General features: G+C 44.3%; 1 protein-coding gene across 1 annotated transcript; it reads left to right on the forward strand.

The window, feature by feature from the left end:
• The first annotated feature begins 1147 nt into the window (after nucleotides 1–1147).
• Nucleotides 1148–26647, forward strand: GOT2 (glutamic-oxaloacetic transaminase 2). Its single transcript, XM_035025065.1, has 10 exons — nucleotides 1148–1356; nucleotides 12444–12600; nucleotides 14255–14383; nucleotides 16884–16943; nucleotides 17469–17630; nucleotides 17865–17969; nucleotides 19353–19503; nucleotides 20187–20352; nucleotides 24698–24848; nucleotides 25408–26647. The coding sequence occupies exons 1-10, from the start codon at nucleotides 1268–1270 to the stop codon at nucleotides 25528–25530; spliced, it is 1293 nt and encodes a 430-aa protein (XP_034880956.1). The 5' UTR covers nucleotides 1148–1267; the 3' UTR covers nucleotides 25531–26647.

Raw genomic sequence — 26647 nt, forward strand, 5'->3', positions numbered from 1 at the left:
TGCTCTCTCTCTCATTCTCTCTCTCAAATAAATAAATAAAATCTTTAAAAAAAAAAAAAAGACAGAGGCAGAGATTGAATGACGTATCTACAAGCCAAGGAACTGCTTGCTGGCAAGGATTGCTGGCAACTGTCAGAAGCTGGAAGAGAGGCAGGGAACAGATTCCCGTCCCAGAGACTCCAGAAGGAATGAACCCTACTGACACCTCAATTTTGGGCTTCTAGCCTCCAGAACTGTAGAAGAATACGTTCCTGTTGTTTTAAATCACCCAGTTTGTGGTACTTTGTTAGAGCAGCTAATCTAGTGGAGGAATCCAAAGTGGTGGAATCCAAAGTTGTGGCCTGGGGGAGCACAGGTTGAGTTCAGGGAGAGAGCAAGTGAGTCTGAGTCTGAGACAGTTCGCTGGGGCTAGACTGGGAAGGGCCTAGAATACGACCTGGGATAGGTGTTTGGATTTATTCATTCAGGCAGTGAGATACCACAGGAAATAAATTAAGTCGGCAAGGGACACAGCTCTACCTGGGATTTTTAGAAGTGTCAGAGAAACAGCCGATCTTTAGAGCGGACTTGTTTGCATCGTTCTTCAACTTCTGATATCTCAAATTCACTCACTTTTTCCTTTAAAAGTGATTAATCCCTTCCACACACAACTGCAAGTATTTGACAAACTCGAGTTTGTCATTAGTAACCACGGGTTATCTTGCGCTACTGAACCAGGCTGTTTTTAGACATAATCGGCTAATCTCACCTAATCCTCACAAATACCCCCACGAGACCCGCCCGTTATCCTCTACAAACAGGGATTAAAGAAACTCAGGAGGAAGGCGAGGTGATTTGCCCTTAGGGAAGACTGAGGACCGGCAACCCTGGTTACTGGCCGTAAGGCCGGAGGCAAAGTACTTAGCCTACACCAGCCTACATTTTCCCAGCTTTCAAACTGGCACGATAGCAGCTCTACCGTCCGGTCCGTCGTGATTAAACGAAAGCTTTTCCGGCGCCGCGAGCCGCGAAACACCGCGCGGTCAGCGTTCTCAGGAACCACGTGGTCCCGGGGACGCCAAGTCGGCGGCGAGCCCACACACACCGCTCGGCGCAGGAGGCCTCGCCAGGGTGCGCTGTGACGACCCTCGGGCCGGCGGGCGGCCGCTCTAGCCGCCGCCGGGGAAGTCGCTGTCCTTACCTTCAGCCGGAGCCCGCGCCTCCGTGTCGACGGCCGCTGGCCCTGCGCTCCGTCCTGCTGCGACCCACTGCCTTCTTGCCGCCCACCATGGCCCTGCTGCACTCCGGCCGCGTCCTGTCCGGGGTCGCCGCCGCTTTCCAGCCGGGCCTCGCTGCTGCGGCTTCTGCCAGAGCCAGGTAAGCAGGGGAGACCGAGGCGGAACTGGGGACAACAGGCCTGCCCAGCCGGGCTGCGGACGCCCCAGGACGTCTCCCCGCCGCCCCCAAGCGCAAGCGCGAGCACCACGCACACACTTTCTCTGACACCCCCTCGGCTTCCCTGGGGGCTGATAACTGAGCGTCGGCGCCTCAAAGTGACCGTCGGGGTCCTACATCCCTCCCCTCCCTTGCCCCCAGGACCGTAGGAGAGCGCGCCAACGCGTTCCCCCGGGGTTAGGAAGTGTGGCCCTCTACGGCACCCGGACTCCCATTCAGGGGTGGGGGGGTCACGAGACGCGGATTCGGCGCCGTGGGGGTGGGGGTGGGGTGGCGAGGGGAGAACACACGGGGCCGCGGTGCCGACCGGCCTGGGGCCGATTGGCCGCGCAGCCGAAACTGCCTCGCGCCGATTGGCCGCGCAGCCGAAACTGCCTCGCGCCGATTGGCTGCGGCGCGGAGGGGCGCGGGTGCCCTTGATGGGTTACCCTGGGGCGTGGCGGGGCTCACCTGTCCTGGCCTCTCTCGGCCCTGAGCAAGGTTGGCGAGGCCGCGGCGTGCTGCCGGTCGTGGGGGTGGGGATAGGAAGTACACGGCGGGAAGGCTCCTGGGGGGCTCTGGCTTTCAGACCCACCTTTCGCTTCTGCATCCCCTGACCTTGGTGGGTGGCATCCTCCCTCCCTTCCCCCCCCACCCCGTCCGTGTTACCGCCTGAGTCGCCGGTGACCCCTGGGCCGCGTGGCCTTTGCATAGAGAAGGGTCAAGGTGTAGTTTACCTCCTTTTTGTTTGTAGGGAAGTCGCCGTTCTTCCTCTCCCCCTCGCTCTGCACTCGCTTAGTAAATAGTTTGTCACCTCAGTTTCTGAGAGTCAGGTGCTAGACCAGATGCTGAGTCTGAGGAAGAGACAGGTGTCACTCAAAAAACTGACAAATATGGGGCGCCTGGGTGGCTCCGTCGTTAAGCGTCTGCCTTCGGCTCAGGTCATGATCCCGGAGTCCTGGGATCGAGCCCCGCATCGGGCTCCCTGCTCCAAGGGAAGCCTGCTTCTCCCTCTCCCACTCCCCCCGCTTGTGTTCCCTCTCTCACTGTCTCTCTCTCTCTCTCTGTCAAATAAAATCTTTTTTAAAAAATGACAAATATGTAATTTCACACCGTGTGCTGAGTGTTGCAGTAAAAAAGTACCGAGTTTAAAACGAATTAGTAATTCCTGAGGACCTGAGCCAGACGATTAATTCACTCAAGAAGGCGATTTGGGACTGTATCCTTAAGTACCACCTAATGAGGAACCTAGCGTCCAACCCACCTCCAGCCAGGTATTGACTAAAGCAGCAAAGCCTTGGCCTGTTAGGCGTGCCTCGATCGTTTGCATGTCGTCTTCAAAGCCCGCAGGACAGTTTGTCCTTTACGCAGCCTCACACTGTTGGCAGCACAGTTTTGCTTGGGCTTTCACACTTTCTCTCTCCCTGATTTAGCTCCTCCTTGGCCCCCTGTCAAGGTGTGCTCTTTAAGCCAGCCTATCTAGTGGAGCAGAATTAGAGAGGGGTTATCATTTACGCAGCACTTTTGGAGAAGAGAAAGCGGTGTCTAAAATTATGGGCAAGAGAAAGTCTTTCAACATTGTAGTGGTCTTACAGGAATTATTGTTTTATAGATTTGGCTGGGTAGCCTAAAGCTTTACTAAGTGCTTGGTGAAAATCCCTATGGGTGTGACCTTTTAGTCATTGAGTTTGAGTGGCTGACTCATTTTTCTTTTCTGTCTTTTCACAATGAGAATGTAAGTTCCATGAGAGCAGAATCCTTACCGACTTTGTTCATTGATGTGAAGTTAAAATATTTGAGCATCTGCAGCTGAAAAGGTGTTCAGGTTTAAACAATGATGTATGATTGAGTGATAGAGCCAGATGCGGTATCTAGCCTGGGCTGGTATCTGTTCAGGTAACAAGGAAGTGAGAACCTTCACTGCTGCCACTGTAGAAGTGATCTTTAACAAAATCCAAAGGGAAAACGTTTAAAATAAACTCAACTAATTGAAGTTTCTTTTTTTTTTTTAAACAGCTCATTTTAATACAATTCAACCTTGGCAGTCAGTATTCTGAAGAACTGAGGATTTATCCTATGAAATACTTAATTGGTGTTGGGTCATTTAAAGGGAACTCTAAGTTCAAATGTTTCGTTTAGCTGCATTTTTTAAACAGAAAGCACTCAACATTTAACCTTGTCTTGTTGACTGTGCTGTGAAAACAGTGACATGAAATCAAGCTTAGTCCCAGGTCAATGAAGAAAGGAAAATATGCTAATGTATTTTGATTTACAATGATCTGTTCTTAATTATCCTGATTATTTCATTTTTAGTGAAATAACTGAAGGAGAACATGATACCCTTTAGTAGTCAGCATGCACTCGCTCTCTCTCAAATAAATAAAAATGTTAAAAAGGGGGGATACTCCTGGGTGCCTTGGTTGAGCGTTTTACTCTTGTTTTCAAGTCAGGTCATGATCTCAGGGTCATGGGATTGAACCCCGAGTCGGGCTCTGCGCTCAGTGGAGGGTCTGCTTAAAGATTCTCTCCCTCTGCCCCTCCACTCGCACACACGTGCTCTCTTCTCTCTCTCAAATAAATAAGTAAAAATCCTAAAAAAAAAAAAAGGCAGTGTGCAATAGTGGCATAATAACCAGTATTAGAAGATCACAATTGTAGTACCATCTTTGCCATTTTTAGTTCTGTGATCATGAGCAAATTAACTTCTCTTCTTATTTTAAAATAAGAATGTGAGGGAGGGGCGCCTGGGTGGCTCAGTCAGTTAAGCGTCTGCTTTCAGCTCAGGTCAGGATTCCAGGGTCCTGGGATCGAGCCCTGCATCGGGCTTCCCGCTCGGCAGGATGCCTGCTTCTTCCTCTCCCACTCCCCCTGCTTGTGTTCCCTCTCTCGCTGTCTCTCTCTCTGTGAAATAAATAAATAAAATCTTAAAAAAAAAAAAAGGAATGTGAGGGAAAGCATGTTTTTAAACTACAAAGCACCAGAGAGATTCCCAGAAAAATTGCAAGGCATTTGAATTAGAAATGCTTATCTGGATAGTTTGTACCTAACATCTTTTGGTTTGCTAGTCAACATTGCGCAATGGCTGAGGCTTTGCACTTATGTCCAAAGTACATTGGTAGGAATCGGTTTGGAGGCCACAGGTTATCAGCATCAGTTTTGTCCCTAGAGCACTCTTGTTTTCATCTATTACTAAAACATCATGGTTCTTATATTGTGGGCATAAAGTCTTTACCCTTTTAAGGAATGGAGTGATGAAGGGCACAAAGGTTCTGAACATGATTACTAATGTAGAACTAATTGAACTGAGTATCCCTGCTCCTATATTTAGATTAAGATTCAATATTATGAAATTGCTTTTAGAATTCTTAAAATATACCACTCTTGATCAGATCTCTGCCAAAAGACTCAAGGCCATGGTTTCTGAGAAAATCTCTGTGCTCAATAAACTTTTGAAAGAACTCGATGAATAAGTGTTTTTCACACCGTTTAATAAGAATGGTGCCTTCTGGGGCGCCTGGGTGGCTCAGTTGGTTAAGCGACTGCCTTCGGCTCAGGTCATGATCCTGGAGTCCCTGGATCGAGTCCTGCATCGGGCTCCCTGCTCGGCAGGGAGTCTGCTTCTCCCTCTGACCCTCCCCCCTCTCATGTGTGCTAATTCTCTCTCTCTCAAATAAATAAATAAAATCTTTAAAAAAAAAAAAAAGAATGGTGCCTTCTGTCCTGTGGCTTGGGGCCACAGTCCTGTCGTTGTTGATTAAAGGCCTTAGAGACAGAGATATCTTTTTTAAAATGAAAATTGCTTACTGGAAGTTTTCTATAATATGTCATTGACATTCTAAGTATTCCTTTCACTCATCAGTTAATGACAGTGATGTACAGAGGCAGGTGGCTACATGTCTTCAGGGCCTGAATTGTGGGTAGGAAGTAAAGGAAGCTTTCTTCAGGCCCAGGTCAGAAGTTGCTTCAAGGTATCTGTTTCATACTGTTGCTTAGACACTGGAACAACTAAGCAGCCTACATCAATGAAAAAAAGGGGGGAATTTGAGTCCTGGCAATAGAACTAGTGAGGGGAAAGGATGGTAATACTGTCTCCCAAAGCTGTAGAAAAAGTAGAAATAATTGAAAAGCAAGAAAGACCTGTATTTGGTCGTAAAGTTATGACCATATGCTTCTTGAATTATCTACATACTTGCTTCACCAGTAGTTACAAATGAAAGCATAGAAGTAATAATTTAGTAGCAATGATACCAGCTAACAGCAAGCACTCACTCTGTTCCAGGCTCAGAGTTTTATATTTAATAACTCCTTTCATCCTTCTAACAACCCTGTACAATCGGGACTGTTATGCTCTCATTTTACAATAAGGAAAGTTGAGATTTAGAACTTAATTGGCTTGCCTGTGCTCACCCAAGCTGGTAGGCAGCTGAGCTGTTATTTGAATCCATGCAGTTTGCCCAGTACTGACATTATCTAAGGCAAGCGAATAAAAGCCTAGGAAATCCAAAAATGGAATAATCTACCCTTCAATAACAGAATTAACTGTATGTAACAATTATAGCTACTAATACTAAGGCAGTTTTCAACGTGTCAGAAGAGCATGAATTTAACTCTGTAATGCTGTGCTGAGCCATCCAGTGTGCCTCATGGAGGAGTGAGGTGTACAAGTGCTGACTGGCCACTGACGAGTTCAACAAGAGAACCATTTTCGAGAAGGAAATTCTCACTGAGCTTGTCAGCATGGTGAGCACAGAGAACTCTCACTGTGCTGTGCTAAAACGTTCAATTGGTTGAGATTGGATAAATGATTACTAAGAGAACCTGAGCTAGTTCCCTGGGTAATTTGGAACCTTGCTTCCCTAGCTTCCACCTGTCACTGCAACACCACCACTCCCCAAGCTCTTTTTCACCTTTAGCCTTTATTCTTATGCCTCTGCTGGGAATGCCTTTTTCCTCCTGTCATCCTTAGCACTCACCTCATATGTCACCTCCTCCTGGAAGCCTCCCTAATCCTATTCTTTCTCCCCCTTCCCCAGGTTATTAGGTCCTGTCATCAAGGCTCTGAAAAATATTATGTGCTCTGAGCCTGTCTTTTTCACTGTACATCATCCCCCCAGCCCAGCCTGCATTGTTTAGAACTCCCTACGGGGTCATCCCCCTGGGCTAATGTGGTAGTGAGGAGTTGTTCTACTCTTCTTTATATTCCCAGCTCTTAGCACATAGCACATTCTCAATGACTGATTTAGGAGATCATAAAGACTTTGTTTTCTGGGGCCCCTGGGTGGCTCAGATGGTTAAGCATCTGCCTTCAGCTCAGGTCATGATCCCAGGGTCCTGGGATCGAGCTCCTCGTGGGTCTCCTGCTCCGCGGGAAGCCTGCTTCTCCCTCTCCCACTCCCCCTGCTTGTGTTCCCTCTCTAGCTGTGTCTGTCAGATAAATAAAATCTTTAAAAAAGTTTTTTAATTAAATCTTTAAAAAAAGATTTTGTTTTCTATAATATAAAACTGTAAAAAGCTTTTTGCTTATTTGCCCTGCAGGAAAAGGGTAGAATAATCTTTTTCTCAGAACAGTAATTTACCATGAGGTAAAGCCTCAATTTTGATACATTAATGCATCCTGCTGCCAAGAGAGTGTTTATTGGAAACATGGATGGTGCTTGTTGGGTGCCCTCTTAGAAATCTCAAAGTAGTTTTAGGTGAAAGATCGCCTGAAAGTTTTATGTTTTCTATATTTAGGATTCAATTTGGGAAGGCTGAATCAAAAAAATTGTTAAATATTTGATCACTTGATTAAGATAAGATTGTGAGTGCCTGAGAATTAATCATTGTTTATCTATTTAATTAAAATGACAACATTAAAATTAAACATAACATGACTGTAAAGCCATTTCATATGTGAGGAACTATGTTTTGTGTTTTGTTTTTTAAGGAAAAACAAGGTTTCAGACCCTCAACAAGTTTTAAGAATAAAAAGAATATTTTAAGAATAAAAAGGGATCCAGGGTGCCTGGGTGGCTCAGTTGGTTGGGCGACTGCCTTCGGCTCAGGTCATGATCCTGGAGTCCCTGGATCGAGTCCCGCATCGGGCTCCCTGCTCGGCGGGGAGCCTGCTTCTGCCTCTGACTCTCCCCCCTCTCATGTGCTCGCTCGCTCTCATTCTCTCTGTCTCAAATAAATAAATAAAATCTTTAAAAAAAAAAAAAGAATAAAAAGGGATCCAAAGACCAAAATGGTTGAGGACCACTGCCTTAGGACAACACAACTTTTTTCCTTGAAAAACAAAAACATATACAAAGTTGCATTTCTCTGTGATAGTTGATCCTAGTATGTTCTCAACCACTCATTAATAATAACTTTTAACCAAAGTAACTTCCATTTCACAGACAAAACCGAGGGGAGGGCACTGATGTCAATCCTACATAAGCATTTTAGCAGACTAGTGGATGCACATAGTTCAGCTTCTACAGCCACACATATATCCCTTTTATACTTTATATATATATACTTTTTTTTCCCCCTTAAAATGACAACAAAGAACATGTTCACTAAAATGACCCAAAGCTCTGGACTTCTAGCTTCTAGAACTGTGAGAAAATAAATTTGTTGTTTAACCCCCCCAAAAAATTTTTTAATTAATAAAATGACCCAAAGCTATAACCTCTCTAGCACGTATAAAAATAGGAAATAAGGGCGCCTGGGTGGCTCAGATGGTTAAGCGTCTGCCTTCGGCTCAGGTCATGATCCCAGTGTCCTGGGATCGAGTCCCGCATCGGGCTCTCTGCTCCTTGGGAGCCTGCTTCTCCCTCTGCCTCTCTCTCTCTGTCTCTCATGAATAAATAAATAAAATCTTTAAAATAAAAAATAATAAATAAAAAATAGGAAATAAAAGTATATAAAAATTATGCTTAGTAATCAATGTGTCTGTATCCTGTCTTAGAAATTATCTAGGTATCCAATAATTAAGTAACCCATTAATTAACTCATATTAGTCCAAGATTTTAAGTTACTTAAAGATCTTAGAAATTATCTTCAAGTGGACATACTACAAAATAAAATTACTTTTCTCCTAACCACCCATAACTCCAGTCTAATGAGAAGAATATCAAAGTCCAATAGAGGGGGGCGCCTGGGTGGCTCAGTTGGTTAAGCGACTGCCTTCGGCTCAGGTCATGATCCTGGAATCCCGGGATCGAGTCCCGCATTGGGCTCCCTGCTCAGCAGGGGGTCTGCCTCTTCCTCTGACCCTCTTCCCTCTCGTGCTCTCTGTCTCTCATTCTCTCTCTCTCAAATAAATAAATACAATCTTTAAAAAAAAAAAGTCCAATAGAGGGGTATCTTGCAGTATGCCTGACCAGTACTCCCCAAAACTGTCAAAGTGATCAAAAACAAGGGGTATCTGAAACTGCACCACCAAGAACAGCCCAAGGAGACATGACAAGTAAACGCAATATGATATCTGGGTAGGCCTTTAGAACGGAAATAGGCATTGGGTGAAAACTAAAGAAATCTGAATAGATTGTGGATTTAATAATGTGTCAGTATTGGTTCATTAATTGTAACAAATGTACTCTACTAATATAAAATGTTAATAATAAGAGGAAACTCTTCAGGGGCAGCTGTTGGGAACTCTGTACTAGCTGCTCAATTTTCTGTAAATCTAAAACTGTTCTATGGGATGTCTGGGTGGCTCAGTCTAAGCATCTGACTTCAGCTCAGGTCATGATCCCAGGCTCTTGGGATTGAGCCTCACATCAGGCTCTCTGCTTAGCAGGGAATATGCTTCTCCCTCTCCCTCTCTCACTCGCACTGTCAAATAAATAAATAAAATATTTTTTTTAAACTAAAAAATTTAACCTACTGGGGTGCCTGGGTGGCTCAATCTAAGGTTAAGCCTCCGACTCTTGGTTTCAGCTCAGGTGTTGATCTCAGGGTGGTGAGTTAAGGCCCAGGTTGGGCTCCATGCTGAGGGTGGAGTCCAAGAATGAATGAATGACTCTAATAAAAGAGAAAAAATAGGGGCGCCTGGGTGGCTCAGTCGGTTAAGCATTTGCCTTTGGCTCAGGTCATGATCTCAGGGTCCTGAGATAAAGCCCCACGTCTGGCTCCCTGCTCAGCAGGGAGTCTGCTTCTCCCTCTGCCCCTCCCCCCACTTGTACTCGCTCGCTCGCTCTCGCTCTCTCTCTCCCCCCCCCCTCAAATAAATCTTTAAAAAAAGGGGCACCTGGGTGGCTCAGTCGGTCAAGTGTTTGCCTTCGGCTCGGGTCATGATCTCAGGGTCCTGGGATAGAGCCCCACATCGGGCTCCCTGCTCAGCAGGGAGTCTGCTTCTCTTTCTCTCCCTCTGCTCTTCTCCCCACTCATGCGCGCGCTCTCTCCCACTCTCTCCCTCTCCCTCTCTCTTTCTCTCTCAAATAAATAAATAAAATCTTAAATTCATATTTAAAAAGAAAAAATATGTAATTTTTATTTTATTTTTTTTAATTCAAGTATAATTAACATACAGTGTTATATTAGTTTCAGGTGTACAGTATAACGATTCAGCAATTCTATACGTAATTCAGTGGTCATCAAGATGGGTGTGCTCTTATTCCCCTTCACCTATTTCACTCACCTCCCCCACCCACCTACCTCCCCTCTGGAAACCACCAGTTCTTTATATTTAAGAGTCTGGTTTTTTGTCTGTCTCTTTTCTTCTTTGCTCATTTGTTCATAAATTCCACATGTGAGTGAGATTATATGGTACTTGTCTTTCTGTGACTGACTTATTACACTTAGTATTATACTCTCTGGATCCATCCATGTTGTTGCAAATGGCAAGATTTCATTCTTTTTTGTGGCTGAATACTCCATTCTACCACATCTTCTCTATCCATTCATCTATGGATGGAGACTTGGGCTGCTTCCTTCCATATCTTAGTTATTATAAATAACGCTGTAGTTCACATATGATGACATACATCTTTTCTAATTTTGTTTTATTTTGAGTAGATACCCAATAGTGGAATTGCTGGATCATATGGTGATTCTATTTTTAATCTTTTTTTAACTTTTTTCTTTTTCTTTTTTAAATAATCTCGACACCCAGTGTGGGGCTCAGACTCACGACCCTGAGATCAAGAGGTGCATGCTCCACTGACTGAGCCAGGCAGGCGCCCTCTATTTTTAATTTTTTGAGGAACCACCATACTCTTTTCTTTTTTTTTTTTTTTTAATTTTTATTTATTTATTTGACAGAGAGAGAGACAGCGAGAGAGGAAACACAAGCAGGGGGAGTGGGAGAGGGACAAGCAGGCTTCCCGCTGAGCAGGGAGCCCGATGCGGGGCTCAATCCCAGGACCCAGGGATCATGACCTGAGCCGAAGGCAGACGCTTAACGACTGAGCCACCCAGGCGCCCCTACCATACTCTTTTCCACAGTGGCTGCTACACCTTGGATTCCCACCAGCGGTGCATGAGGGTTCCTTTTTCTCCACAAGCCAATGTTTGTTTCCTGTGTCTTTGATTTTAGCCATTCTGACAAGTGTGAGGTGAAAATATGTCACAGTAATGATTAGTTGAACACAAATTTACATTTTTCATAATTTTAAACATTATATAGGAATAATGTTAGCTTATAGTATCAGTAAACCAGTATAAGTTTAGGGAAAAACAAAGCCACAGAATAAAATGTATACTTGTATCATGCTTAACATGAATAAATAAAAGACATAACTATTTTTATTAAATCAGTTCAGCTAGTCTCAAAGGTTTATATCACTGATGTGAACTTGAATTTTTTAAACATTTGAGTTAGTTTCTTTAAGAAAAAACTTTTGTGTAGCACATTTAAAGTACTAGAAATTCAGTCTTTATAACACAGTCAGACCAGAGTACCTTTGAGATTTTTTTTTTTTAAGTGGAGCCCAACACAGGGCTTGAACTCACAACCCTCAGATCAAGACCTGAGCTGAGATCAAAGTTGGGCGCTTAATGAACTGAGCTACCCAGGTGCCCCAAGATTTTTATGATCTCAATTTATCAGTACCCTATAGAGCTGGAAAACATTTCACATTCAGACACTGAGAGGTAAAACAAAAAAGCCTTTCTGAATTACTGACATATAGAGATCTTATAGCTCTTTTTTTTTTAAGATTTTATTTATTTATTTGACAGAGAGAGAGGCAGCGAGAGAGGGAACACAAGCAGGGGGAGTGGGAGAGGGCGAAGCAGGCTCCCCGCCGAGCAGGGAGCCCAATGCGGGGGCTCAATTCCAGGACCCTGGGATCATGACCTGAGCCGAAGGCAGACACTTAACTGACTGAGCCACTCAGGCACCCCTCTTATAGCTCTTTAGGTTTACAACTTCAGCCACAGGCCAAAAATAAATATAAAAACCTCACAGTTCTGATTTAAAAAAAAGAAGAGCTGCAAGATTTTTTTTTAAAGATTTTATTAAATAATCTCTGTACCTAACGTGAGGCTCGAACCCACAACCCCAAGATCATGCTCCACCAGCTGAGCCAGCCGGGCACCCCAGAACTGCAAAATTCTTGATTTAAGCTTCAAATAATCAAAGTCAAACAAACAACAAACCAAATTATGTGTCATCTCTCACCCAACAGAGAATAGATCTCTGCTACGCATTTTCAGAGATTACTGAATGGTCAGATCCTAAAACCAGATTCACAATCATTGCTGCCAATGAGGACTAGCTTACTGGCCATAGCTGAACCAGAAACCAAACCCCAAATCAATAGCGGGTAGGGACAAACCAGAGAAACAGTTTTTGCCTTGGGCTGCTTCCTGGAGACCACAGGTGTGGAAGGGAGTGCCCCGCCTCCAGCTGGCAGGGCTTCTGAAGCCAGCAGGATGAATGTGGGGGTGGTGCACAGCAAAGTAAACCCCAACACTCGAGTGATGTAATAGGGCATCTGGCTGGCCTACATTGTCTTTGGTCTTCTGCCCTCCTCTGTGAAGTGCTTTGGCAGATTTGAGATGTCTCTGGCCATGGAAATCCAGCTACTGTGACTGATTTCTTTTATTTCTCATTTCAGCTCCTGGTGGACCCATGTGGAAATGGGGCCCCCAGATCCCATCCTGGGAGTCACAGAAGCCTTTAAGAGAGACACCAACAGCAAAAAGATGAATCTGGGAGTTGGTGCCTACCGGGATGATAATGGAAAGCCTTATGTGCTCCCTAGTGTCCGGAAGGTGAGTTTGCCATCTTTCTCCTGCCTTCTTGGGATGAATAAACTGAAGAAAGCTCCTGGAGAGTGGCAGAAAAAGTGCCAGGCTGGGAGTTAGGAGACCTGGCTTCTAGTTCTGGCACCAACTGCTTGAATCACTTGTAAAAGTGACAGATTGGAACTATGTGGTCTTTTTCAAGATTGAACTTCTGTGATCATTTATAAAGCAGGCATAGTGTCATGTTTAATCCTGAAGGTGCACAAAAGGACCAAGAGTTTAAGCATTGCCTCTTGGTTATAAGAATAGCCCTTTGTGGATGAGGCTTACTGCTTTTATTTTCCATTTCTCTCATGTTGATTGCCTTAATAAGCTCTCCTAGACAGGCATGCTCTGTCCCTTCTTCATACTGAACTATAGAGTAATTCGCTTTATTTTTGTTGTATTTTTATCACTAGTCTTTCTATTGGTTATCACTATAACTTCAAATAGTTAATCCCCTTAGAACAGTTTTTTAAAAGGAAGTGTGTGTTTCCTTTCCATCTACACCTCCTCTGTTGATATATGAATGCTTCTTTGTCACTTCCAAAAGTGGGGTGGTGATGTGTCATTCCTCCATAGAGCAGAACTGGGCACAGTGAGTGCAAGTTACAAAGGAGTACTTCAGGTGAGGGTACGGCACTCCGGAATCATCTGAGCTGCACCGCCCTGCAACCAGCTGGCTCAGGCCTCAGGAGCCACTGAAGTAAGAACATGGGCTGAATGAACCCCTGAAAGAAGAAGTGGGAGTGTGGGTTAAGGGTTACCTCTAGAACTCTCTGAGTAGAAAAAAAGGGCTCGAGAAACCATTGTGATGAGAAGACCTATTGAAAACTGCTGGCTGCTGGGTCTCAGGTCATGCAGGGATTGCTTTGGTCTCAGTCAGTTTAAAGTATTCAGCAAGTATTAGTCAGCTATTTTGTAAGCTGGAATACCACCACACGCTTCTGTACCTTCCTTCTTCAGGTCTTCAGCTAGTGGTAAGAGCTGTAGCAGCTGTTCCCTGTTCAGCAGATGAAGAAACTGGGGCTCAGGAAGGTTACTAAGTTGCTCAGGGTCACACAGGTAGTAAGGGGCAATCTCACCTCTGTCTCCAAAGCACGAAGAGATGTGGCTGCTACTATTAACTCTTTGAAGTTCTTAGACTGGCATTTTACCTTGAAATACTTTTTTATGTATTCAGTTTGATTTTATCATCTTATATCTCTTTTAAGTGTTGCTCGTAAATCTTGTTCCTGTGCATTCCAAGAATGCCGTATGTTAAATATTAACCAAGAAAACATTGTATGCCCATCCATATAAAACCTAACTGTAAAAAAACAATAAAATATAATTTTAAAAATTCAAATATTTCTGTTCTACGGTATAAAATACCAACTCTTTTTTACTGTAGGTTTTTGTTTTTGTTTTTTTGGGGGGTATGTATTTTCAAGTTTTTATTTAAATTCCAGTTAACATACAGTGTCATATTAGTTTCAGGTATAGCACTTACCCTTTTTCTTGGACAGTATTTCCAAATAAAAACAAGGCTTTACTTCCTTTGTATTTAATATATAAACTGAATTTGTAAAACATTAAATACTAATCATAGTAATTCCAGGTAAGGAGAAGAAACTAGGCAGATACCTTTTCTCTTGTCTAGGCAGAGGCCCAGATTGCTGCAAAAAATTTGGACAAAGAGTACCTGCCCATCGCGGGACTTGCTGACTTTTGTAAGGCATCTGCAGAGCTAGCCCTGGGTGAGAACAACGAAGTGTTGAAAAGTAGCCGGGTAAGCAGAGCACACTCTGGCATCATACGGAGTCTGTTTTTAAATTTAACAGTTTAAACAAATTTGAAATAATTTAAATAAATAAAAAAAGATACATCACTTTGTGATGATTATTTTGAGGTGGCTGCACTATTGCTAATATCTCTTCTTTAGAAAGTAAGCTGGCACTTATTAAATAAAGGATTTCATGTAACACCCATTGTAAAAATGTAGCAGTAATCCTGAAAATGGAATAGTAATTTGACTGAAGAGTTGACACTGCTCTGTGCGCTTATGTTCATTTTATACTGAATATGCTTTAGAAATGCCAAACTAGGGGCTCCTGGGTGGCTCAGTCATTAAACGTCTGCCTTCGGCTCGGGTCATGGTCACAGGGTCCTGGGATCGAGCCCTGCGTCAGGCTCCCTGCTCAGTGGGGAGCCTGCTTCTCCCTCCCCTCTGCCTCTTCCTTCTACTCGTGCTCTCCCTCTCTCTCTCAAATGAATAAATAGATCTTTAAAAAGAAGAAGAAGAAGAAATGCCAAACTATGCCCAGTTTTAGGCCTATAATTAGCCGCTACCCTCATGTTCTCGGCTTCCAGCTTGGATGGAGGAAGCACACAGGCAGGGCTCTTAGGGCCAGGACCAGTCTGGCACTCCTCTGCTGCCCCTTCATGGCCAGTTTGGACATTAAAAGAGAGCAGACCGTGCTCCCTTTTGCTGCCTCCCTCGTCTCTCAGTTCCAGAGAGCATCGTGCAGCCACAAGGGAGAAGCACACCTGTCTCCTAGTGTCTCCTCCTTCCGTCTCCCTGGGGGCCCTCTTATTGTAGAAGAAAGATGGCACTGAACACAGACTTTGCACAAGCAGATGGCTGTGTGCACCCACAGAGTATGCACAGCCTCAGTGCTTAGAGTAGAAGAGGAGTAGCGCTGGGCAGGCAGATGCTTCCAGGCCAGTGAACAGCCCAGTGACCTGTGGCCTCGGGCACTATAGTTTACTTTCCTTTGAAACAAATGTGTTTATTAATGGATACATTCGTATGTTTAAACATCTATTTTTCTGGGTAAGTCTGGAGAAAAACATACAAAGTAGCAGAACTAAGCCAACATTTTTCCCCTTCCTCCCCCAAGACCAGAATAAATACAGTTTATTCATAAGGCTGGTCTAAGTCCACGTTAGTTCATTAACTCAAGAGAAAAGCATACAACCTCCACCACAGGGTGAGACAATAGTGATCCTAATCCATGGTTTGATTGATATCCGAACAATCAACCACTTATTAACCCCTCATGGAAGCTTCCATATTTTTCTGCAATTTTTGCTTAGCTCTATCTAGCTAAAATAACAACAGCTTGTTCATAAATTGCTGTGCCTTTGTGGATTATTAGTATTATCAGATCCACAGTTAGGTTTGTTTGGTTTTTGTTGTTTTTTTAAGTAATCTCTTCACCCAACGTGGGGCCCGAACTCACAACCCCAGGATCAAGAGCCCCATGCTCTACCGAGCCAGCCTGGTACCCCCGCAGTTAGGTTTTTATTTCTGTCACAGCAAAGTTTGCAGGGACAAACTTTGGTAAAGAGTTTGTTAGGTTCCCCCCATTTCTTCTATTGCCCTTCAGGGCAGAAAATAGGTTTATGTTTCAGAGACCTTAAATTTCTATGGTGCCTTAAAAAAAATCTGTGGTTTCTTATTCCTTAAAGTTGACTGATTTGAAGAAACAGATTTACCTCAGGCACCTTCCTATTACTCAAAAGATAATGTTTTCATGGGGCGCCTGGGTGGCTCAGTTGGTTAAGCGACTGCCTTCAGCTCAGGTCATGATCCTGGAGTCCCGGGATCGAGTCCCGCATCGGCTCCCTGCTCAGCGGGGAGTCTGCTTCTCCGAGCTCTGACCCTCCCCCCTCTCATGCTCTCTCTCTCTCTCTCATTCTCTCTCTCAAATAAATAAATAAAATCTTTAAAAAAAAAAAAGATAATGTTTTCAGACTATGGAAACTCGCAAAGTGGAACTTCTGAGCCTTTAAAATGTAGCAATCCTTATTATTCTAATAATAATAAGTTGACTTGCTTTTCAAGGAACTTTGATGTTCAGAGACTCATTCAATTTTGTATAATTCTGGAATAATATTTTAGTGTACTGACTGTTCTTAGTGTCTTTTTTTCTCTGTATAAATCAGCTCTTTCTCATGTGGGGGAAGAGGTTGTATCCTGAATGTTCCTCCTGCAATATGGTATGATACTGATAACAAGCCGTGAGGAGTTAGCTTCTCCGTCAGCAAAGGTGTGGGAAACTGAAGAGATGGCTCTTTTGAGAACTCACGAGGAGAGTCCGTCTGTCTCTTAGCAAATGGGGAAATGAAACAATAGTGCTGTTCTCTCGTTTCTGAATACCGTTTGGAAGGTTGTCTTCAGCTTCTGAAGAAGGAAGGGCTCTGCTCTGTGGGCTTGGCCTCCGTTCTGTTCATTGTGGGCCTGTAGAGAGTGTCCCACCTCACTGACCGTGCTGTCTCTCCTTCAGTATGTCACCGTGCAGACCATTTCTGGAACTGGGGCCTTGAGGATCGGAGCCAGTTTTCTGGTGAGTCTGAAAACTCCTGCAGGAAAGAGCTGTAAGACAGTCTGTTAAGTTGAGGATGGTGGCGTTTCCTATTGCATGTGTGTTTGCTGACAACTTTCCACAAAGTTGGAAGAGTTCCTGTTCTCTGATAAACGGAGTCAGGGGTAAGAAAAATGAAAATACTTAGAAGAAATTACAAGTAAGATAGAATGATAATAATAATAAATCTAATTTATTGAGCACCTGTCTGTCACTACCAGCTTTTGTTTTAACTCATTTAATTCTTTATGAAGGAGGCTCACTTACCGCCATTTTACAAAGGAAGAAAGTGAGGCCCAGACAGGCCCTTGGCTACACAGCGAATTTACTTGTCAGAGCTTAGATTCCAACTCACGCAGTCTTGCTGCTGCGTCGTTACTATCTCTCATTCATAAAGATAAGCTGAGTTTCAAAGAGGAAAATGTCTTCCTCAGTAAAATATATCAGCTCTTTTTTTTTCCCCTCTTCCTTCTTCACTTTTCCATTCCCTTTCATCCCATTTTTTAGCAAAGATTTTTTAAGTTCAGCCGAGATGTCTTTCTGCCCAAGCCGTCCTGGGGAAATCACACGCCGATCTTCAGGGATGCTGGCATGCAGCTGCATGGTTACCGATACTATGAGCCCAAGACGTGCGGCTTTGATTTCACAGGTGCTATAGAGGACATTTCGGTAAGTGTGACTTTCAGGGCAAGGGGGTGAAGGGACAGGAGGCAAACCTCCTTGTGGAGATGTGATGCCTCCCAGCTGGGTCTCAATATCTGACTTAAAATACTGGGGATGAACTAATTCCCAGATCTCAGGTTATCTTTGTTACTGATCCAAAATAGTGAGCCTGTGGCATTTCAGGTAAGTTATCGCCTTCAGAGCTGCAAAGTCACCTATCTTTTGGTTGTCTCTTTTTAGAAAATGCCACAGCAAAGCGTTCTTCTCCTGCATGCCTGTGCCCACAATCCCACAGGAGTGGACCCCCGTCCTGAGCAGTGGAAGGAAATAGCAACAGTGGTGAAGGTAAGGAGAGTGAGCTGACTGGCGACAGTTTGTGTTCAGTAACTGGCCATAGATGCTTAACTGGGCAAGGTCTTAACAATGAGAATTAATTACCCTTGAGCCCACATTGTTAAGTTGTCAGGAAAGAGCTGCTTATTTGCATAATTAGCAGTTTGGGATTGTTTTGTTTTTGTTTTTTAAGATTTTTGTTTATTTGAGGGGGGAAGCACACGCACATGCATACAAGTGAGGGCAGAGGAAGGGAGAGAATCTCAAGCAGACTGCTGAGCACAGAACCCAATACGGGGCTCAATCCCACAACCCCAAGATCACGACCAGAGCCAAAATCAAGAGTCAGTCGCTTAACTGACTGAGCCGCCCAGGCGCCCTGCCTAACTAACAGTTCTTAAGTGGTGGTACATGAGCAGCTTGAAAATAATTTCTGTTCTTCAGCCTGGATGCTGGGTGTAGGGAATTCTGAGGAACCTTGTCATTGGCTAGCCTGTACAGTGGGCATCCACTGGCCGCAGGGTGTCTCTCATTGGCACCTACATTTGCCCTGGCCAGGATTACTTGTTCGTCCTTTATACACTTTGTCATGTCTCCTGTCCTGGCCTATTTCCTTGGCATGGCCATTATCATTCACAGGGTCAGCTGTCAGAGAAGGCACTAGTCAAAATTTCAAGGGAGCAGGGGCACCTGTCTGGCTTAGTTGGTAAAGCATGTGACTCATGATCTCAGGGTTATGAGTTCAAGCCCCACGTTGGAGGTAGAGTTTACTTAAAAAAAAAAAAAAAAAAATTCCAACAGAGGAAAATACTCCTGTTGCCTTGTACCCCCATTTTCACTTCTTTTGATTTCCCTTTCTTTACATTCTATCAAACATAAGATGCAAACAGAATAAAACAGAGGGGAAAAAAGAGAGAAAGAGCATTCAGAGAGCACTTTGAAGATGAGATGGTTCTCATGAGTCCTGGGTATGAGACTGCCAGAGTTACATTAGCCCCAGAAAAGACTGATGTTGGTCCTGTATTGACTGGACCAGAGTAATTACCCAGACTCCTTTGGGCCTGAAAAGAGCTTCCTGTTTGATCAAGCAGCTTTCTGGGAAGATTGAAATTAAGAGTATCTTTTCTTCTCGAGGGACCATATCCACCAAAGTAAAAAAATATATATGATGATGTCTTAACTCAAGGAAAATTAAACCTCTCGAGGCAATCCGGGCCCCATAGACTGGAGGGTTGGAATACATGGGACGGATCAAGATCTTCAACAGTGGCAACACTGGGGGAGAAAACTGTTGACTCTATGTGAGGCAAACATCGTCCCAATAAGCACAGGCAAGCATGTGGAGCTTCTTGAGAGGGACTGCCTAAAGCTTTGCTCTTCTCTTTTCCTTCCCAGAAAAACAATCTCTTTGCATTCTTTGACATGGCCTACCAAGGCTTTGCCAGTGGTGATGGTAACAAGGATGCCTGGGCCGTACGCCACTTCATCGAACAGGGCATTAATGTTTGCCTCTGCCAATCCTATGCCAAGAACATGGGCTTATACGGTGAGCTAAAGGACCCAGTGCGTGATGTGTGTGTGCTGATAAGATTGAAGAAGTTCTGGAAGAGGATGCCACAGCGATACCAATTTGGGGGGTGGGGTGTATGCTCTGTGTGTGTGTGTGTGTGTGTGTTACCCAGAGAAGAAAGACAGGTAACATGGATTTTACTGATCTCAGTCACATCTTTCATGTCTCTGAACTCCTCCAGCAGGGAAAACTAATGACTGCTTCTGTAAATAAGAAGTGACTGCTCCACAAGCCAAGAAGATGGATATAATAAAAAAAAAAAAGACCTTTGAGTCCTCAAACTTCCTGTTATTTCTAGATTAACCATACTGGTTGTTGAAAGCTTTTAATTTGTAACAGATATTTTTGTGGCACTTTTTTTTTTTTTTAAGATTATTTATTTATTTATTTGACAGAGACAGCGAGAGAGGGAACACAAGCAGGGAAAGAGGGGGAGGGAGAAGCAGGCTTCCCGTGGAGCAGGGAGCCCGATGCGGGGCTCGATCCCAGGACCCTGGGATCATGACCTGAGCCGAAGGCAGACGCTTAACAACAGCCCCCAGGGGCCCCCTTTTGTGGCACTTCTGGTGGAAGCATAACATCTAGCAAATTGAATCATGATTTGCTTTAGCATGTTAGATTAGAAAACTGAAAGACGAGATCCATGTGTGTCTTTCCAGGTGAGCGTGTGGGAGCCTTCACTGTGGTCTGCAAAGATGCTGATGAAGCCAAAAGGGTGGAGTCACAGTTGAAGATCTTGATCCGTCCCATGTATTCCAACCCTCCAGTCAATGGTGCCCGGATTGCCACGACCATCCTGACCAGCCCTGACCTGCGAAAACAATGGTAAAAGCGCATTGTGGCTCCCCAGCCATCTGCCTTTCCCACCACCGATCTTTCCAAGCTCGTTTATAATTGGCAAGTAGTGACATACAGTATCACCCAGCTTCCATATGTGGAAGGGGAGGAGGGGAGAGAGGAATGTGCATTTTGGTAGCCCTTTCAGATACATTGGAGATAAATGTAATTCAGAAACACAGGGGTTTTTTATTCCATTATCTCCATGCTAAGTAAAACCTCCCCTCTCCTCAACTGAGGTTCAAATTGAAGTAACTTACATAGGAAAGCTTTTTTAAGAACATCATATTTTTGGTTCTTATCCCAATAATAGCTACCATTGAATCACTATTTCTGCTTATTTTTTACTTTTATTAGCCTTACCACCTGAATCTCTTGGCACCTGTGCTCTAACTTAGTGTTACTCAGTCTCTTGGACCATAGTCCACAAAGACAGGTATTTTGTATCATGACCCTGAACACACATTACCTATAAACATATATGCAACTGAAACTACTGTCAAAAACTCAATACTTAGGCTTCATGTGTTCCAATATTTTCTTTTTTTTTTTTTTTAAGATTTTATTTATTTATTTGAGAGAGAGAGAATGAGAGACAGAGAGCATGAGAGGGAGGAGGGTCAGAGGGAGAAGCAGACTCCCTGCCGAGCAGGGAGCCCGATGCAGGACTCGATCCTGGGACTCCAGGATCATGACCTGAGCCGAAGGCAGTCAGTCAACCAACTGAGCCACCCAGGCGCCCTGTTCCAATATTTTCTAAATGTCAGGTGCATCCAACTACCTTGAGTAAATGAGCTACTAACGGGTCATGCCGCACAATTTAGAAAACTTGCTCTAGATCAGAGATTGGCAGACTGTTCTATGGGTCAAGCCTAGTCTGCCCCTTATTCTTAAAAAGTTTTATTGGGACACAGCCACACCCATTTTTGATGAATTATGTTGTGGCTGCTCTTGTGCCATATGGCAGATTCTAGTAGTTGTGACAGAGAGCAAATGGCCCACAAAACCTAACACATTTGTAATTTAGCCCTTTATAAAAAGTTTGCCATGTTAACTGTACTGGAACTTTAAAAAAAGTTTTTAAATAAAAATTTGAAAATGAAAAGTTTGCCAACCCCTGCTCTATACAATTCAAAGTTAATAAAAAGCCAAGATGCCCATGAACAATGTGATTTGTCAGACAAGAGTTTGTCTTTGTAGCTGGTTAATTGAGAGGCTAGATCCCTGAGCAGCTTCTCGGGGATTGTCTGTTGTTTGTAAGGAACTTTATCTGCAGCTCCCCAACTTATCACACGACTGCTATTCTTTCTACCTTAAATTACTCCTGTGAAACATTGAAGTAAGTCTGGTTCATGGTAGTTCTTTTTAGTTAAATATATCCATGCAAGGTCTACCAAAAAACTGACTACTTTTTAATTTATAATTTTTCCCATTATAAAATTAATGTGGGGCGCCTGGGTGGCTCAGTTGGTTAAGCGACTGCCTTCGGCTCAGGTCATGATCCTGGAGTCCCGGGATCGAGTCCCGCATCAGGCTCCCTGCTCAGCGGGGAGTCTGCTTCTCCCTCTAACCCTCCCCACTCTCATGTGCTCTCTCTCATTCTCTCTCTCTCAAATAAAAATAAATAAAATCTTTAAAAAAAAAAAAACTTAAAAAAATTAATGTGTAAGTACATTTCAGAAAGTTTGGGAGAGGGGAAAAAATTAACTGTAAATCCAGTCATTATAACCCACCTTTTGTCTTTGTTCACTATTTTCCATCATGGTAACATACTATATACCTTACTCCTATATATATATGTTGTAGGTTTGGTTTTGTTTTTGTCTCTTAGCATCATACTAAGCTTTTTATTTATTTATTTATTTTACTTCCTATTTGTAAGTGGTTTTTTATATTTCCTAACGGTTATCAAGATATTCTTTTTAATGTGTGCACTTCAGTACACCTTTGAAGTCTGTCATGTACAAAGATAGCAGAGGTACTGTGCTAGATGAGTGAGGCATTTCTACCTGTGGAGAGTTTATAATCCGGTGAGAAAGGTACACGTACGGCTTTGACACAAGAGACAAAGAATAAAGGTGGACCAAAGGAAGGGCTATTGATTCTAGTGGGGAATAAAGGACGATATAATGAAGACAGCAGCCTGTGAGCTGTGCCTTGAAGAGAGAAGAATGCCTTTCCCCCAAAGAGAATGAAGAGTAAAGGAGAACCGGACAGAGCTGTGCATGAGGACAGGCACAGGAGCACGATGTGCCTTCTCTAGGACGTGCTTCGAAAGTCCCAGGTAGTTCTTGTGGCCTCGACTCTGAGTGGGAGGAGGATAGAGAAGGCAGCAAAGCTGGGAAGTTGGGAGCAGATGATGAAGCACCTTCACCAATATCATGAGAAGTCAGAACTTCATTCTATGGGCACCAAAGAGCGTGGAAGGGCTTTGCTGGAGTTGCCCTGGATCTAGCTGTGGTCATAGCCTCCATGCTTTTAGGACCCCAGCCTGAAAGTAAATGGAGCTGGACAGATGGGACCATAGGAAATTTTTTTTTTTTTAAAGACTTAATTTGGGCGCCTGGGTGGCTCAGATGGTTGAGCGTCTGCCTTCGGCTCAGGTCATGATCCCAGGGTCCTGGGATCGAGTCCCATATCGGGCTCCCTGCTCCTTGGGAGCCTGCTTCTCCCTCTGCCTCTCTCTCTCTCTCTGTCTCTCATGAATAAATAAATAAAATCTTTAAAAAAAAAAAAAAAGACTTTATTTATTTGACAGAGAGACAGCAAGAGAGGGAACACAAGCAGGGGTGTGGCAAAGGGAGAAGCAGGCTTCCCGGTGAGCAGGGAGCCCAATGCGGGGCTCAATCCCAGGACCCTGGGATCATGACCTGAGCCGAAGGCAGACACTTAACGACTGAGCCACCCAGGTGCCCTGGGACCATAGGAAATTTAAAATCAAATGTCATCCCTAGAGGGGTCAGGAGCTCTAGCTCCAGCCAGGAATCACACTGCTAGTGAAGTGTTGCCAGTTTTTTCCAGAGAGGACAAATCCATGTTTTTATGTGCAAGTGCCCAATTTTAAATGTTTACCTGAGTCAAATAAAAATAACTAAGACTAATTTTGTTTGACTTCTAATTGGCAATGTGACCCGTTGTAACTGTGTATGACATCATCATAGATGGTTTAAGAACATGAACACATTAGAACAGGGAGGTAAACTATAAATGTTTTTACAGTCGTCTAGTTGGGCAAGAATTTCCCCTAGAGCCATAGGTACAGAATGGGAAGAGGAGATTCTAAGGAAGGCAGTGATTATGTCCAGAATCGAGTGAGCCATGTGTATCAGAGGACTGCCTTCAGCCACCAGATAGAACTGACCCTCTCTTCCTGGGGCTTTCAACACAGCACTGTTCGGTTGGTTCTTACATTGTCCTGCCTTATTCCATAGTTGGTGGTTTACATGTTTGTTCCTAGTGTCAGTTGTAAGATTTAAAGGCAAGGACCATGTCTGAACTCTCCCTTCTCACCACCTAGCACATGGCTTGGTGGTGAGAAGGGAACATCATAGGTTCCCAATGCACTGTCTTAACTGCAAAAGCAGGAGTGTGTATTCCTTCCATGTTAAAAATAAGGTCATAGTTTACTATTTAAAACACAGCTTTTGGGGCGCTTAGGTGGCTCAGTCAGTTAAGTGTCTGCCTTCGGCTCAGGTCATGATGCTGGGCTCCCAGGATTGAGCCCCACTTCGGGGCTCCTTCCCCCACTCATGCTTGCTCTCTTTCCCCCTCTCTCAAATAAATAAAATATTTAAAAAATAAAACACAACTTTTGCTCCCTGCATAAAGGATGGAGAGCCTTAGCCTTCCTAGATTTGAGTCATTCATCCATCTTTTTTTTTTTTTTTTAATTCATTTATTTCAGAGAGAGAGAGCACGGGGTGGAGGTAGGGCAGAGGGAGAGGGAGAATCCCAGTGGTCTCCATGCTGAGCACAGAGCCCGACACAGGGCTCGATGCCACAACCCCAAGATCATGACCTGAGCTGAAATGAAGAATCGGATGCTTAACCAACTGAGCAACCCACGTGCCCCCTCATCTTTCTTAGTAACTCCATTACGTTAATCATTAGGTGCCTAATCAAAATAGTGTTCTGATAGAAAACAATGCTGTAAAAGAGCTTTTCACTTCTTGAACCAGCGACAGCATCTGACTTGGGCTAGGACAGAGAATTAAGGCACACTAGGGGAATACTCAAGGAAGGTAAAACTGCTGTGAGCTGCAGCTTATCTGTGGTGCTTGTCCAGAATTGAGCTGCGTCCCAGGGGCTTTTTTTATTGTTTCTTGTTTGACAGGTTGCAGGAAGTAAAAGGCATGGCCGACCGCATCATTAGCATGCGAACTCAGCTGGTCTCCAACCTCAAGAAGGAGGGCTCCTCCCACAACTGGCAGCACATCACCGACCAGATTGGCATGTTCTGTTTCACAGGACTAACACCCGAGCAGGTGAGTGGGCTCCGATTTCTCCTCAGCTGACCGACTGATCAGTCCTCGTAAACTGGAATTCCTCACAGATCCCCTACCTATTCAGATTACCCTTGAAACAGGCATTTTGGAGGCTTGTTAGGTAAAGGAAGAGGGTAGCATTCATTTTGTTCTGTTAGTAGTTGTTTCCCTGTCTGTGTCGCCATGAGGTTGCAGATCGCCGAAAAGCAGAGCGTGTTTTGGTCTTTCTCCAGACTACTGCTGCTTCTCTGAAGAGATACCAGAACAAGCAGGAGCCTGAATACTGATAGGAGCCATAGCTGAGCTGTTCCATAGCTGCATTCTGGATCTGTTTTTTCCTTCAAATGCTGGATCTAAGATTTGTTTTCACCTGTTCACACCTCAGAATTCCTCATCTGACTTCAAGATGGTTTTTTATCCTTCTCTCTATGCTAGCCCACCAAATTCTGGGAATAGGGTTTAAGCGAGAAAATAGAGTTTCTGTTATTTTCCTGTTTTACCGCCTGGGCTGGGCAAATCCCCCCGCCTAGAACACGCTCCTGTACTCTCCTCTCTGCAGGTGGAGAGGCTGACCAAGGAGTTCTCCATCTACATGACCAAGGACGGCCGCATCTCTGTGGCAGGGGTCACCTCTGGCAACGTGGGCTACCTTGCCCATGCGATTCACCAGGTCACCAAGTAATTTCCCTGGCGGGAGGAACCAGAGACAACCTTCCTGCCTATGGCCCCTGCTGTTGTGAGATTCACACGGAGAGAGAAGGAGGGTGGATGGGGGTGAGCAGGTCCTTTCTTTCAACCACAGTACACAATACTCAACCACTGAATGTGTTTCACAGAAAAGAACATGTAGTGAAATAAGGCAGAGGCATCCGTGGCAGGTGTCTGAAACTTTGTGGCTCAAAACCGAACTCCTGCTCATCCTTTAACCTCAGCTATTCCAAAAGAGTTTACATGTACAAGAAAGACATAGCCCCAAAACCATGTCGATCATGCCATTGCAATATTTCAGAAGCTTTAACTGCAGCATCTTATGGTGTTGGGGCACTTCTAGATCCAGCATGAGAACAGCACCTGCAAGAGGTGTTGTGGGAAGAGCTCATTCTAACACTGACAGGCAGCCCTGTGTTTGTCCTCCCGCGATCGAGCAAGCTTATCAACAGACCTCGTTACAGAAATCATGTTTCGTGAAAACCAGCAAATCTGCTGCCGCTACAGTGAGGAAAATAAAAAGATGCGGTTTCCTGTCTTATTTAAGGAAAAAAAAAAAAAGGTTCTTCTTTTCAATACTTTCAGGCATTTTAATGTTCCTCTCTTTTCCCTTATCATTGCTGTTCTTTTCCTTGGGCACAGAGATCTATAACTAGCCTACACTTTCATCCTGTGCTACTGCTTGATTGACCACCTGCCCCATGCTCTAGCTTTCCTTATTTAAAGAACCAAGAAGATAATTTCCTACTCCTCCCGTGCCCTCACCTTTCTCATCAGAGAATAGCAGAGAGTAGGTAACGGCACTTGAGTTCAGCATCGTCTTCAGTGATTGATTGTCTGCTGTCGGGATGTCGCCTCTGCCCGGTTGGATCCATTCATTCAGTACGGTTGTGCGGTCTCTCATCTCACACCATGAGCGCAATGCAGGGCAGAACCAGGCAAGCGGACCTCTGCACTTCGGTTTTAACCTCTGTGTGCTGCCAGCTGGGCTCAGGCTTCACCCTTTGGAAAGATAACCACCATCTGCTCCAATCATGTAGACTTCTTGGCAGCCTGGTTTCTCTGCTAAAATAAAGTTACCGTAGACCCCA

This window comes from Mirounga leonina, unplaced genomic scaffold (genome assembly GCF_011800145.1).
Source record: "Mirounga leonina isolate KUSES-001 unplaced genomic scaffold, KU_Mleo_1.0 Mir_180, whole genome shotgun sequence".
Lineage (NCBI taxonomy): Eukaryota > Metazoa > Chordata > Mammalia > Carnivora > Phocidae > Mirounga > Mirounga leonina.